This window comes from Cryptotermes secundus, unplaced genomic scaffold, assembly GCF_002891405.2.
Source record: "Cryptotermes secundus unplaced genomic scaffold, Csec_1.0 scaffold382, whole genome shotgun sequence".
In the NCBI taxonomy this organism is placed as follows: domain Eukaryota; kingdom Metazoa; phylum Arthropoda; class Insecta; order Blattodea; family Kalotermitidae; genus Cryptotermes; species Cryptotermes secundus.
In genome coordinates, this window is record NW_019744111.1 from 257,642 (window position 1) to 273,342 (window position 15,701).

Genomic DNA, 15,701 nt, shown 5'->3' on the forward strand with positions numbered 1-15,701 from the left:
CTCAGTACAACTCTGCGGTAGCCACACTAGAACTGACTGTGAATAGCCTTCGCTGCTCCGTATGTAGCCTCGATCGGACAGTACGGGAAAACGGCCACGTAATAGGCACCCTTTTTGCCTGGCGCTGTGTTGCTATGTAACGCTAGCGGAGGTAACCGCTGTTACTATCGTAACGTCGCCGCTGTTGACTCGCGTTGCCTAGCGACCGCGATATCCCTCGGTGACGTCACCGCGGAGGGGAGTGGCGGGGCGGGAACTCACCTATTACCGTAGTAACGCGAGCGTTACGTTACCGCCACGTACCGCTGGGGAGGTAGGGGTCGACATGTCACAATATCTTCTTCATTTTCACGTTTCCGTCTTTGCATGGGTCATCTGTTAATTCTTCTTACCTTACAAAAATGTGTGCAATCAGTACAGCAGGAATTCCTATAATAACATCAGTTATTTACATCTTTCAGGACCATTAAATTAAGGCTGTGATATAAATCATCTCCCTTCAAATAGATATCCCAGCTTTACATTTTCAGGCACACATTGAAGTACTTGTTATCCCATGTTTTGTATTATACTTGTTTGGACCTTGAAAATGTTTTCTGAATTTGTTTGTGTAGTTGGCACACTGTAATTCTTTTGATTTGCCGTGTCACTGGTAATTTGCTTGGGTAATATTGACCTCTTATGCCATAGCCCAATTTTTGGCTTGTTCCATTCACTTCACAACCATTAATTTGAAGCTCATGTTGTAGTTGCAACACATCCTTTTCTGTATGTGACTGTATGAAGTGTTTTGTTTCAGTGCATCCATATTATTATGTAAATATATTGTGTACATGTGTTAAAGCTTCAGCCTTGATATGTTTCTGACTGCTGCTGGCACTGTGCACTTTTACATTGATTACATCTGTTAGAGTTAATTCTCAGTGCTTCTTGGATGTTAAAATTACTTGGAGAACAGTATGAAACAGTTGCATTGTCTGTCTGAAAAACTTTACCTTTTGTATACCATTGATGAAGAAGATGGCCTCCAGTTCATGGTTTTCTAGGTATAAGATCATCCTTGTTTCTTGAGATGCCCAAGCATGACAGAGATCCTTGTCATGTATGTGGTCATCAGTTTCTTCTCGAAAGCTGCTTCAGTGTTTAACTACAAGTGAAAGAAAATATGTTTCATTATGTCTAGCTGAGACTGAAATCTTCTGTGGCCAAGTTAAATAAATAAAGAGTAAGGAATAAATATTTGGTGTACTTATTAAATTATTGATGCTGTGTCATATTGGGGGTAGTATGTACTGACATGGCATGTTTCTCAGGGTTTTTGATTGAAGAGAATAATTTTTGTTTAATGCAGAATCAGAATCAGTGGCAAATGACACACCAAGGAAAATCCAAAGTCCCAGGCAGCAAGTGTTCATGGAACTGGTTCAGACAGAGTCCAACTATGTGGGCATTCTTTGTACTATCATGTCAGTGAGTATCAAGACTAACTTGTTGTGTGAAGTGTCCCTATTAAAATTGTATCTTGTTTCTTATACATTGTGTCCTTGATGAAGCTGCTGCAACAGTATTGTATTTTAGTATCCTGCTACACTACTTTGTCATTTGATATACAGTACGAGTATATGCAAACACAGCCTTGAGTGCAGATTTCTGTGCAGTTCCTGGTTTAACCACTCCTATTTCATGTCCTTCCATTACTACGCAACATGTTTCCATCTCACAAGGACCATCGTCAGGTCCGTATGTTGTTGCACATAAACTGTTACACTGTTGGCAGGCACATTGATCATACTTTATAAAGTAAAGTAAAAAAATAAAGCTATCCCTGTAACAGGCTGTGAAGGCCCATAGAGTTGTGAGACGTTTAGGGTCCCACATTATCTAGACAGTCGGCTCAAAGATGGTGGTAAGATTGTCAGCCTTATGCACCGGCTGCACTTTACTCCCGAAGAAAATTATTTAATTAATTTCTGGTACTCATTTCTGTTAGAGGCTGAGTCAATGCCAGGCCCATAGTGTGGCCGGAAGGATTAGGTCAATTGAAAAAAAAATCCAATGACCTCATCGGGACTTGAACCCACGACCTTCCGACTTGTAGCATAGTGCCTCAACCAACTACGCTACCACGTGCCCCAATCATACTCTATATATAAAATTATTTCTTTACTACTTGCACAAACTAATGATTTTTATTGTTCTCAATATTGTCACGTGTTTCCTATGTGACACAACAAATAACTTCTGACACCAAATTGTCACGTGTTGGGTATGTCACACGACAAATAACTTCATGCCATTTTTGATTTGGTGAATTTATTCCACACTCGCTCTTACACAATTTACAGTGTCCCAATTATTGTCACTTACAATGTCCTCTAGACGTTTCATCACTATCACAATTCACAATTTCACAAATACTGCTTTAACCAAAGATTTTGTCTTGCATCTTCCACTGTCTTCGACGGACACTCTAATACTCATAACTGATGAATGAAAGAATGTATAAGTGGTGGGCCTTCTCAGTCCTTCCACCACGACCTGCAGTAGTAGTAGTAGTAGTAGTAGTAGTAGTAGTCTTTGTTAACATAAATCCAATAATCTATTGTGCTTGTAACTCATACTCAATACTAGTAACTCTCTGGTTCAACACTCCTCATTATGTAGCTTCTGCACTAACAACACAGAAAACAGTTACATGATAGTTACCACTGTTGCAGGATGTCATGTTTACTGATTGCCTAGCAATAGCCTTTGCACGGACTCACGTGTTGCATGACATCACAGCCTAACAGGAAGGGGTGTTTACTGAGTGTTGCATACTTACAGGATGAGTGGGGTATGTGACATCACTCGCGCTTCCTGTTGCACAATCCAAGCGTTCACAGAGTTGTCACCTAGCAGCGCACTAATATAATCCGCAACTCTCACATTGTGCGCATGCCCCGAGGCCTCTGTGGCTCAGCAGTTCCTGCATAGAGCCAATATGCCACAATATTTTAAAACTGAAAAGTTAAATATTAAAAGGTCATTATTGTGGTGCTTCTGTTAATGTTGCCTATTTGTTTGTTGATGATGTGTGTCTGTATACATCTTAGTACATGCGGTTGAGTCTCGTTTGTGTGCGTGTGTGTGGACTGGGTATTCATAGGGCTCAGAAGTGTTAGTATCTCAGGTTGTTTTAATTTAGGGAGTCATTTTAGTTTATTTGTTTGATTCACAGATGTTCAAAACGCCATTGGAGGACTTGAGTGAATCAGAAGGCCAGTTGCTAAACAACACAGAACTGAAGATTATCTTTGGAAACCTTCCTCCCATCTTTGAAGTCCATAAGCAGATGTTGGAGGAGCTCTGTTGGGCTGCTTCTCACTGGAAGGAAGACTTTAGCATTGGGCAGGTGTTCCTTAAATATGTAAGTTACTGTGTGACAGAATGTTAGCATACACACAAGGTAGCATCATTAAATAGGCCACAAATAGATATAAAATATATGATATTTGAACCTGAAAGAAACATTTGTTTCTTGACATGTCCTCCAGCAACACTGATACTCTTGTCCCATCTCTTTACCACAGTGCCAGAACTTGCAGCATAAAAGTCTTTTGTCTGTTGTCTCCGCCACTTCTGCACCTCTGTTTCAACCTCTTCATCATCAGCAAAATGTTTGCATGTTTCTGGACCCACTTTACACAGCCAATACTTCCCACCATAAACAGGGAACATTACTTTATGAATATCCGTTGTATTGAGTCCATTTGCCTATAAAGACGCACAACAGAATGCTGTTCTTCGGTATTACACTCCCCAAGAACAGTTGCCATTTTGACTACTAAAACCAGCCTTTGAACATGCACATGAACGTCTGCTACCTAGACTGTTAGGAAACTGGACTCTGCTGCTACCCACTGATAAAGTAAAAAAGTAAAGCTATTCCTGTAACAGGCCGTGAAGGCCCATAGGGTTGTTACAACATTGAGGGTCCCACATTATCAAGACAATCGGCTCAAAGATGGCGGTAAGGTCAGCCTTACACGCTGGCCGCGCTTTACTCCGCAGGATAATTATTAAAGTAATTCCTGGTACTCATTTTTGTTAGAGGCTGAGTCAACCCCAGGGCCATGGTGCAGGCGGAAGGATTCGGTCAATGGAAAAAAAATCCAGTGATATGCATAGGAAACCTATCACATCCATTACAGATGTTAATAACTATCCCCTCCTTCGTTAATTGATGTATAAATGCTAGGTAAAGCCAACTTCAGATATGTCTTATTAAGACCTGTGCTTTGGAATTTAACAAATATCTTACAATATATTCAGATTGTGGCCTTCTTTTCTTGTGACACTGTTTTGTAGTTTGGCAGTCTTGCAGGCTGTATCACATTGTTATAACCCAGAAGATTACAACATGAAACTTCACTGTCATGAAAACCTCAAATCTGATATCCCCATATCTTATATATATGTAGTTTACCCTCTGACATTTTTGTCAGATGGTATGTGATTAGGGTCACGATGGAAATGATATACATTACCCACAAGCATGTTGTTTATAAATGAATATCTGTATCGGACATCACTCCTTATTTCTGCTTGAAACTGAAGGTGATTATGTAGATTTGTGGTGCTGTTGCAGGCACCTGATTTGGTAAAGGCCTATCCACCATTTGTTAATTTCTTTGAGAATACCAAAGAGATGCTAGTGAAGTGTGACCAGACAAAGCCGCGGTTCCACGCTTTTCTGAAGATCTGTCAAACAAAACCAGAATGTGGGCGACAGAGCCTGCAGGAGCTTCTGATTCGCCCTGTTCAGCGCCTTCCCAGTATCAGTCTCTTATTGAGTGGTAAGTGTTATTTGGAGGGCCAGATGATTAAAAAGGAAAGATTTGGTGGTGGAGAGTTCACCATTAATATCAACAGTGTAATTGACAAGTGAATGTGCAAAGACATGTAGTTTTCAGCAATTATTTTTCAAAGCAACACACACAGAGTGATGCTCCTGAGGAGTTGCTGTCTTCTGGGATGTGTAGCCCATTAGAATTTCACCTGTGTTTTGGAGGAATGTAATGCCTCCATCTTCAGGGGTTAAGCATGTAGTCAGCAAGAAGCAGGTGGCAAACAAAGCTTTGTATCAAGAAACTGGTGTCTCAACCCTGAAGATGAAGGTGGAATGCATGACTTGATCCTTTTTGGTGATTGTAATGATACAGTATGTGATAGGGAGAAGGTATTAGCAGTAATATTGAACATTTGTATGCAATTGATACTCAATTTAATGGTTCATCAGACAGATTAGTCCAATGCTAACACTGTAGATATGTGTTTGGGAGGTGCTTGGTTCAAATGTCGGGCTGGACCCCAGCCATCCTGACTGATAGTTTGGTGGTTTTTCTCAGACCCTCCAGGCAAATGCCAAGATGGAATCTCACTTGGGCCATGACTACTTCCTTTGAAATCCTTTGTCTCCCTACCAAAATATCACATATGCAGGGTTTGCATGACAAATAACAGTGGGTTCTGGATTTGATGATTGGGTTTATTGGCACTTCTATGGAATTATGGTCACCTGTGACAGTTCACACACATTGAACTCTTTCTTACCGATGTCTGTCTGATGAATCTCTCTGAAGAATCTCTCACTGCTATCTGAATCTCGGACTCATCTCTATTACTCTCATTCTCTCAAATTCATGAATGCACTGCCTTTTAAAACTTCCACACCACCTGAATAGAAGTCACTAACTCGAAAGTGTGAGAGTCCTTTTATTATCCTGTGTTAAGAGGAGTCACTTGTGAGAGTTCTTTTATTGGGGTTTTGTTGATTATGAAGTTGGGTGCCGTTACATGGTCTGAAAACCACATTGAAGTGCTTAAGATAGCGAGACGATAATGTTTCGGATTGAGAAATGAGATTCTCTCCCCAGGGCTTAACGGGCCTTGCTTCGACAAAGAGGGTTTCTTGGTGAAGAAGTCCTTGGATCACCTCTCAATATTAATAATGTACTCTTTATTCACAGCACTACACAGTTACAATTAGCGATTACTTGTAAATTTAGTTGCACTTTTGTACGCACATCGAGATTTACAGCATCACGTCACAGCACAATAGAAGATGTATGTCAGTCTCCCAGCCTGGTATCTTACTGAATACTCATGTCCACTCACTGATTACACGACTGATTGTTTAATAAGTGTCACCTGGGATCAACCCATTTAAATACTGAGAGATGACATAACATCCAGAACTCTCTGTTTCCAGATCATTCTTGAAGCTTTCTCTCTTGTTCTTATATTCAGAATGTTATGGAAGCTTCTTTTATCAGAACGGCAGTGGGATGAGTAATCGTCAACATACCATACTGACTATTAAAGAACCTTCCAGTAGCTTCTTATCTGCATATTGCTCATTACGATTTCTTAGAATAATGCAAGACTGGGCATAAGTTACATTTAGTATGAAATTGGTACTAAGCAACAAATGTTAACTTTTGAAATTTACGTCGGTAGGTAATGACTGGTTACAAAGGGTTCTGTTACTGTTTTTTATGGATCCATTGTCTCAGAATCTCGTGTTAATTCACGGCAACACTTTGATTCCTCCAAGCACGATCATTGCCGTGAAATGTATTTTGACAATTCGTTGTCTAGCAGTGGATTATTTTGTCACATCGCTCTCTACTTAAGGCTGTTCATCCCATGTAGCCTATCAGTATATCATCATTCCTACTTTTCTGAGGTTTCTGTTCGTGGCTCAAGCATTCTGCAGTGACCATTCTCCAACTGATGCCAGCACTCCCTCATGTGCGCTTATCCCGAGTGACTCCTTTATGAGATTCTAGTCCATCCTGGTGCATCACCATTATCCAAAGTTTTTTTTAATGGTGGGAGCAAAACTGTTCTGAGTGGCTGGTGTTCCCACCTTTCTGTCTCATCTTGTGCTATCAGGTTCTTCCATGGTACTGAAATTGTCATTAATTAACCTGCTAAGAGAAATTGTTCTGTTCTTGTCTTGTTCACAGTGAAAAGTTGGAGAAGTGCGTTTGTTAGCTTCACTGTATGTTTCAATCTGTATATAACAATTCAGGAACTGCCAGAATTATTTTCATGGAATTTGCTGTTGTGAAGTTTCACCAAAATCTATCAACATATTAGTTTTGGTTAAAATCAGGCACCAGTAAGAGACACTACATGAAGACTCCGCGTATTTGAGCACTTTTCTTGAGAATAATTCATCAGAATGGAAGTGTTCTAGTAGAAAAATTGTGGAGAAATGTAAAACACTTTTATATCCCATACGCTTTTGCCATAGTTTTCAAGATAATCAGAAGTTAGCAGAAATGCCTTAAGTGTTACTCTGTGTGTACATTTTCTATATTGTTTATCTAATATTTGATGTGCCAAAGAATCTGTTTTGTAGAATAAGGTAACTTTACTGGAACTATAAATTAGCGACACTGTCACACTGCCCAAGACACTTCACTTCACTCTTGTATTATGCCTGATGTATGTCTAGATTATGTAAGCTCTTGGATCTGAATTGCAGACATTCTGAAGCACACCAACAAGAGTAACCAGGACTACAGTGCACTGGAGCAGGCTCTGAGCAGCATACGGGAAGTAATGATGCACATAAACGAGGACAAGCGCAAGACCGAGGGCCAGCTTGTTATGTTCGACATTTTCAATGACATAGACAACTGCCCTGTGAGTCTCCTATTGACTGCATGTGGATTGTGTTTTGTAACAACACCAGAGGGATCAGGTTGTCTTAACCTCTGTACATGTGGTGTGTGTATCAACCTTTTGTAACTATGGAACACGCCCTTTGTCAGTGGAAGGTGTAGAAGGTCATTTCATGCCTATACTGCATTGGATTACAGAAATTGAAACACCGAAAAGATGTTTTTGTTTGGGGATTTTTTATCTGCACAACTTTCGCAATGAAACAGAGATCATGAATTCAAAAGTACCTTGCGTGCATATATGCGCTCTGAAAGAAAGTGATGAAAAATCAAATTTGGAATGTGATGCCAGTGAAGCTTATGTTTTCTTACCAAAATCTTCACATGAAAGGAAACTTTCAGTCTATAAAATGGATTTAAACTCATTTTATCAGGTTTGGAGAGTAATTTGTATTTTCTTTTAATATGCTCCCTTCTCAGAAATGGATTCTTCTCTGCATCAGGTGAGTAGAGACCAGATAGGTTCATAAAAGGCATACCTGGCTGTAATAAAACCTATGTATACAGGATTTACAGATATTTGATTAAGAAAGCAGTCTGAGCTCCTTACCTCAGTCAAGGAAAGAGTTACAGAAATGTAATGATTCTGATGATGAAACATATTTTTGCAGAACATCAGATATCAGTAAATCAAAACCAATTGCACCTAAGGTCTTAAATATGCTAACTTACCTCTGTGAAAGGCTGTACCTCGTGAAGTCTGATGAAAATGTGATGGCAGGAGGGGGTGATTTAGGTTGGGCCTGTGATGATTTAATATGGAATCATCCATTTCTTATATGACAGTATATGGTATCTTAAGAGTTTAGAAACGGAATGACACACACATTAAGAAATAAGTTTACTGATGTAATGCTGGGAATCAGGATTTGAAATGCAGCTAAAAACTTTTATAATATTTTCACATTGCTTTGACAGCTGTACTTATCTTATGGCAGAAACATGGAGTAAATTTCATAATTTCTGAAAGTGTCTGTTATGCCCACAGTAGGAAACAGGAAACGGCATTTACATTTTTATATATATTGGTGGCTATAAAGTTACTGGTTGAAAGATTTATAAGAAATAGTCATTGATTTATGTACAAAATGGATATCTGAAGTTCTTTCTTCAAGTATTATGATGTAGAATGCTCTGCTGTTACAGGCACAACTGGTGTCCTCGCATCGTAGTTTCATTGTACGTTGTGATGTCATAGAATTGAGTGATGGGCTGAGTGGACGTGGGGACAGTCTAGTCTTCTTCCTGTTCTCGGACATGATGGAGGTACACTTTTGACTTTTTGCTTTTATGAATCAGAATGTAAAAGGCAAGAAGAAGACAGCGTAGAGCTCTTGGCCCATGTGCATTTACTGGAAGGTATCAGTAACATCACGAAACTCCTGACCTAGTCTAAATATAGGGAAATGTTGTTAAAAGAAAATAAGTTAAAATATTAAATGGTGTATGATCAGTTCCAGCTTATCACTTCTGTGTGATTTTGTGTAGAAGAAAATGTAGTTTGAAGATGACGTAAAGAGGTACATTACTGCCTCTTATACCTGATTCATTTTAGCAAGAAAGAGGGTAGTAATGAATTTTTTCAGCAGTTTGATAGGATGAAATTTCTTTACTAAATTTGCTATGACTTGATGATGTATCATGTTTTATGTGTAGGTGTGCAAAAAACGCTCAAAGGTTTTCAACTCTCTTAAAAGTCCCAACACAACAAGCAGCCTGCATTCTATGAAGCTGAGTAATGGGAAGCCATATAAACATATCCGTCTCGTACCCTTGTCTAATATCAAGCGAGTCATCAACATAAAGGAAAGTGATGGTAGGTGGTTGTTATGTAAATAGTGGATCATATGACATTGAAATTTAAAATTTTTGTGTTCTTCAGTTTTGAGTTTTAAAAATGGTAAATGTCACACTGCCTATATAATTCCATGGAGCTGAATCCTCCTTGAGAAGCAAATAGTTTCTTAGCTAGGCAAGAAAAATCATGCCTTTTATGGAACTTAATGTTTATTTTCATGTTCACAAGATCCCACTGCTGGATGCTATCCTCAGCCAGATTAATCCAGTTCATCCTCATGCTCTGTTTCATTAAAATTCATTTTATATCGTTCCACCTACACCTAGATCATATGATAGTTGTCTTTCTTCTGGTTTTTCTGACCGAAATTTTGTGTGCATTTCTTATCTCACCCATGCATGCTACATGCCTTGACCATCTTGTCCTTGATTTGGTCACCATCATAGTATCTAATGAACAACACAAATCCTCATTATACACTTCTGTCCAGTTTCATGTTATATTTGGCCTCTTAGGTTCAAATATTCTCTTGGACACTGTGCTAAGCAGGTTTGTTGTATATCCTTCCTTCAACGTGAGGAACCAAGTTTCACACCCATACCAAATAAGGTGTAAAATTATGTTTTTGTGTTTTAATCTATACATAAGTATAATGTGAGGAGTTCATAAGATTCTGAACTGCATGGTCCTCTCGTGATATCTGCATGCTGCAGTTTTGATTAATTACTCCCACTCTGGGTTTATAAAGTTTGGAATGTTTCTGAAGGGCTTATTGTCTCTTTTTATGTTATGCACTTCGTCCAACATTGAAGACGTGCTTGCTTCTCTCTGTGTTCACTTGTAGATTGGCCTCCTTACTTGTGTCTAATCAAGTTTGTGTATGTGTCTTTATATATTCATTATCTGCTCTGCTTGGCATTAACCAGATGTAATGCATATGCATAATTAATGGAGTCTAATACATTGAAAGCCGGTCACGGTAGCCGAGCGGTCTAAGGCATGTACTGTCTTTGCGCGCTTGGAAACCACGATCGTGGGTTCAAATCCCACTCAGGGCATGGATGTTTAGTTTGTGTGTGTGCGTTTTTCTGTGTTTGTGTACAGGTAGAGGCCTTGCGACGAGCTGATCACCCGCCCAAGGAGTCCTACTGAATGTGTAAGATCTAGAAAAACTGAAGTGAACGGAGAAGTTGATGGATGTAGGCGTAGGCCCACTGGGGCTGTAGAGCCAAGAAAAAAAAATACGTTGAAAAGTTATAATGTTGATAATGTCGATGATGCTAACTAAAAGTCATAGAATTGTAAAAAAAAAAAAACTATTCCATTACAATATAAACATTGTAGTTCTCTGCCATATGTTCAGTTTAATAATCGAAGTGGGTTGTACTTATATTATTAGTGAAACTTGCGGTGTAAGAATTGCTGTTAATTTTGGGAAAATTGAACAGATAGAGTAAGAAGGTGTTTATTTATTTTTCTGAGCTCTGTCAAACACAGAAAACGGTATACTAGGATGAATGGTTCTCAAGGAATAAGCAAAATATTGTAGCATGTAGAACCATTGCTAGATAGTGACCGCAAAAGAAACTGGTTCCCTTGGCAGCAAGTTCACATGCAACAATAGAGGAACAGTTGGAAACGGTGTGTTCTGTGTGGTCTGTATCAAGATATTATAACCAAGACAGGCTTAGAAGTTAGTTGTAAGGGAGGCTGTGAAGAAGAGACAGTCAGTACAGTTGAGAGCCGGCAGGCAACATAGTGAGGCCAGAGCCAGAAGAATCTGCACCATTATAAGCCATTAACAGGGAATGACAAGCGGAGGCTATAACAGACTTAGAAGGCTTAGCATGTGCTGTAGTCGTTTTTAAAGTGTGGAAATTAGTGATGGCGATATAGTGTCGTCACGAGTCATGTGTTAAAGTGGTCAATAAATCCAGTCTCCAAACCAAACCCCATCTATAATCACTCTCTTACATGACATTTTGGGAGTTTTTGAACACTTTTAGGGATACCGAAAGTGAACAAATTTGGATTTCCTGGGAGGTCCTTTACTGTCTTTCCAAGTTTTGTTGAATTACAGTGGTGTGGAAGTGTATAGAGAACAAACATACTCACGTGTACACACTTTTCTGTCTGTCTGTATGTGTGTGTGTGTGTGCGGCTGGGCACGCACCCAATATATGAACATCATTGGCATAGATCAGGAGTGTCGCACTGAATTAATAGTCTTCACTGATATACTTGAACTCTTCTAAAGCAAAATTGAAAAGCATTGGTTACCATTCTGAATAAGAAGTGCATCAAAGACATGCTTAGCTACATAGACATACATTAGTGTAGGTTCAGTTTAAACACAGTTTAATTAGAGGAACTAGTTTCATAGATATGGTGAATTTAGTGAGAATGTTGTACTTCATAACTGAATTATTGCTTTGTTGAATGTAATAAATAGCATATATATTATAATCTTGTGAGGTATGAAGCTGTATAGCCTTTTAGGCTATTATCAGTGTTTCAGAGCAACTTGCTGCTTCCTTCTTCAGGATTTATGTAGGATGGATGCAGGAAGTTTCTCCAAATGTTCATGAACACCTGTGAGTCTATATGGACTCATAAACTAGAATACCACAGTTCAGAATTGAAGATAGTGGCAGCAGGTTACTCTGTGTTCCTAGAAGTTTTATTTATTACAGCAGAAGGATATGCAGTTTGTAGTAGCTGTATGTGTTATCCAATGCAATGGAGTTATGAAGGATATGGTTTTTAAATTGGGGGTGTTCAGAATTTTCTTTTTATTCTGAGAGTGTTGGTTATGTGTTTCTTTCTACAGATTGCCATAACGTGTTTGCATTGATGTGCCGAAGTAACCAGGAGTTGAAAGAGAAGTTGTACTCCTTTATTTTGGCAGACGAAGAAACAGACAAACTTGCCTTCCTTAGGATGCTCTGTCGTCAGATGGCAAACACACTCTGCAAAGCTGATGCAGTGAGTACTGTTATCTTAAAACTGGCTGCGCCATAGCTCAAGAGATTAGTCGGTGACTTCCCACCACGGAAGCCGTAGTTCGATCCCGGGTCTGGTCAAGTGGGATTTGTGGTGGAAAAAGGGGCCCCGGGGCAGGTTTCCTCCGAGTACTTCAGTTTCCCCTGCCAATCTTCATTCCACCAATTGCTCCACAATCACCCTCACGTATCATATGGGGCTGGTACAATAGGCCAGAGGTAGCCGCATTACAAGGGACTTAGTCCCACCCCACTAGCAATAAAAAAAAAATCTTAAAACTGTTATAATAGTGTGTTACTGTCTGTTTTACTTACTGCCTCAGATATAGGAAATCCTTTTACTCCTTACCCCAGTTGAGTGCAAATCCTAATAATTCTTACCTCAAATCAGTATGACTCCTGTTACTCCTTATCTCGGACCAGTTGAAATTCTGATACTCCTACATGATATCAGTGGAAATCCTATTACTCTTTACTCCACATCAGTGAAACTCCTATGGCATGCAGACCCAGTAGCAGAAATTGTGTGTGGTTAAGAATTACAAATGTTCCATCTGGTAACATGTGTGCTGTTTAAAATTTAGGTTCACTAATTGATAAAACCTTTGTCTGTCAGCTGTGTCAGCCCTGGAACATTGGTAATCTTCAACCATCTGGCATGGCTGGCAGCCCAAGAAGATTCTGTCAGCTTTAGCTGCCATGAAAGCTTCAGATCTTAAATTCACTACTTTCTGTCTGCAGCATAGTTGAAGAAATTAATGGAAGTGCACAGCAGAGTTGATACATCACATGTCACATGTTTGCTGCATTTTGTGATTGGGATGCCCTACTTGTGTATAGCACCACACCCATATTTTTCAACTGAAACTTTGGAATATAAAATACAATTTATGGATGTGTGTGTTGGCATTATCCATGACAGATCTGTCAAGTTTATCCATAATGGCTAATAGGGCATAAATAACTTATTTTAAATTTTATGGAGACAAATATAGGATTTAGTTTACTTACTCCTTGCAGATTGTGTCATATCAGTTTGCAGATAGCTCATGCATTTCATAGTGTGAACAGTGGCAATGTTATGAGGCCTGTAACATCTTCCTTTTTTGTTACAGGATAACTTCCTTGCTTCGCTCGAGTCACACCAACTGGACATTGATACCAGTGATGTGACACTAGGCACACTCGGTAAAGCATTCAAGTGAGTAAATTGCATTCGGCTCCTTGTTCAGAAGTAGCAGTGTTATACATTTTACTTGTATTTTGGAAGAAGTTGATGTGATGGAGATAATTTCTCATTTCCCCTTCATTTTTATGGGGTGACTGCAGGGAACATAGAAGTGTGCAGGCATCAAGGCAAGTTTGTAGCTATCTTCTGCCCATTCTTGATTGATAGCACCAGGTTATGGTGGGTTAGTTTGCTGACATTTTGAAGAACCTGACCATTTTCATCTTCAAGTTGAAGGAGGAGATGGCTAGATTTTTTCACTCGTCAGTGGCATCGTCACGCAGGAGTGGAAAGAAGATTAGGTGTTGAAACTGTATGAGGTCATTCAGTCTAAGGAGGCTCTCAATTAGTAATTATAGATCACACAATAATTCATTAATAAAAGTTGAACCTGGCATCTGCTCTGTTCAGACATGTACAGCACTGTCTGAGACATTTTTAAGTGAGCATTTACATAGCTTGTATCAATATTTTGCCTTCTCATCAGCAGATGGCAGTTTATTGCTCTCCTCTTGTTCTCTTATGAAACGGTGCATGTTATTTGGCAGGTGCCATTAAAGGAAGTCTTCAAGAGTGACATATTTCCAGAACATCTGTGACTGGATTAGTAAAATTTGTAAACTGTTGCTCTGTACCACTGATTTGTGATGATTTTACCAATGTGAGTAAAATGAAATGGTACACACAAGAATTTGTTAAATGTAATTCATGCTTGCTGATCACAGTGGCCATGCGGTTGAAGGCATGAACTGTTTCCACTTGTTTGAACGCTGGGATCCCACTCAAGGCATGGATGTGTGTATTGTGTTCTGCGTTTATTCTGCGATTCTGTTCTCTGTGTAGGTATAGGCCTTGTGACGGGCTGATCCCCCATCCAAGCAGTCCTATAGACTGTTTATAGGATCAAGAAACTGAAAAATCGGCCAAACCCAACAAAGGGCTGTAGAGCCATAATAATGATAATTTGTGTGTAGTGACTTTGAAATGAACTGTTGGGTTGTGTGACCTTGCAGTGGTAACTTTCTGCTGTATCTGTTCCAGGTTTGCTTCTCGGACAAAAATGAAAGTAGGGCGAGCCTTTAGTTTCAATAAAACTCCTAGCAAGTTGAAACGAGCAGTTTCAACAATGATGAGTCCGTTTGGTAGTACAACAAGTCTCACCCCAGCATCACAACTCGCACAGATGAGACTAGCCAGCTGCAATAATCTCAATGTAAGTAATGTAACTCTGTTCCTTACCAGCGTTAAATCTCAGTAATATATTTCAGTAATCAGTGGCTTATCCTGTAATGAAAGCATGCCAAGCCATATCTCAGGATCTCTGCCATTGGCTTCTATAAGTGAATTGTTCCTGGCCAAATAGCACTGCTTTGGTGCCTTTACTGACATTACCAACAGCCGCAGCTGCTGAAAATTTGGAACATTGGAAACAATTTTATTGCCACTTTCAAAATAGAGCCACGCTCCCTCCTACTTTTAGTGACAAAGATTTAAGATCATAGAGTTATATGAATGGGCATCTGTTGTGTTTTATAGCAGTTTATCAATTATTAAATAATGTTACACATAATTTTTTGCAGTTTCTATTTTGCTTTCAGGACATTCTTACTTGTCAGTACACTGCTGTTTACAGGACCCTTGGTTTGTTAGTGACATATTCATCTGTTTAGTCCTTATGCCCAAAAGGTAGATTTTGGATGTGGAATGCCAGTGTAGTCTGTTGTTTCTGTGTTTCTAAAGAAGATGGTTTTTATGGCTGCTGTTGAATCAACATTGAGAGAGTTGTTGTCATAGCACTCCCTTTTCTACATTTCATTGAAGCTATCATGTCTTGTAAAATGAAACACTCTACAGAGCCCAGAACAGTTGCTTAGTGCAGTTCCTGCACTGTCTCTACAGAAGACTGGGTGTGATCTGTTTTCTGTTAAATTTATAAA

General features: G+C 39.3%; 1 protein-coding gene across 1 annotated transcript in view; it reads left to right on the plus strand.

Moving 5' to 3' along the window:
• The window catches only part of LOC111874454 (protein ECT2), a 31,364-nt gene that overhangs the window by 13,127 nt on the left and 2,536 nt on the right, over positions 1 to 15,701 (plus strand). Inside the window, exons 9-17 of the mRNA XM_023869972.2 lie at positions 1,352 to 1,470; positions 3,221 to 3,409; positions 4,631 to 4,838; positions 7,538 to 7,698; positions 8,883 to 9,002; positions 9,393 to 9,552; positions 12,365 to 12,519; positions 13,652 to 13,737; positions 14,806 to 14,977. Coding sequence (XP_023725740.1) covers positions 1,352 to 1,470; positions 3,221 to 3,409; positions 4,631 to 4,838; positions 7,538 to 7,698; positions 8,883 to 9,002; positions 9,393 to 9,552; positions 12,365 to 12,519; positions 13,652 to 13,737; positions 14,806 to 14,977 — 1,370 coding nt within the window. The remainder of the gene's footprint in view (positions 1 to 1,351; positions 1,471 to 3,220; positions 3,410 to 4,630; positions 4,839 to 7,537; positions 7,699 to 8,882; positions 9,003 to 9,392; positions 9,553 to 12,364; positions 12,520 to 13,651; positions 13,738 to 14,805; positions 14,978 to 15,701) is intronic.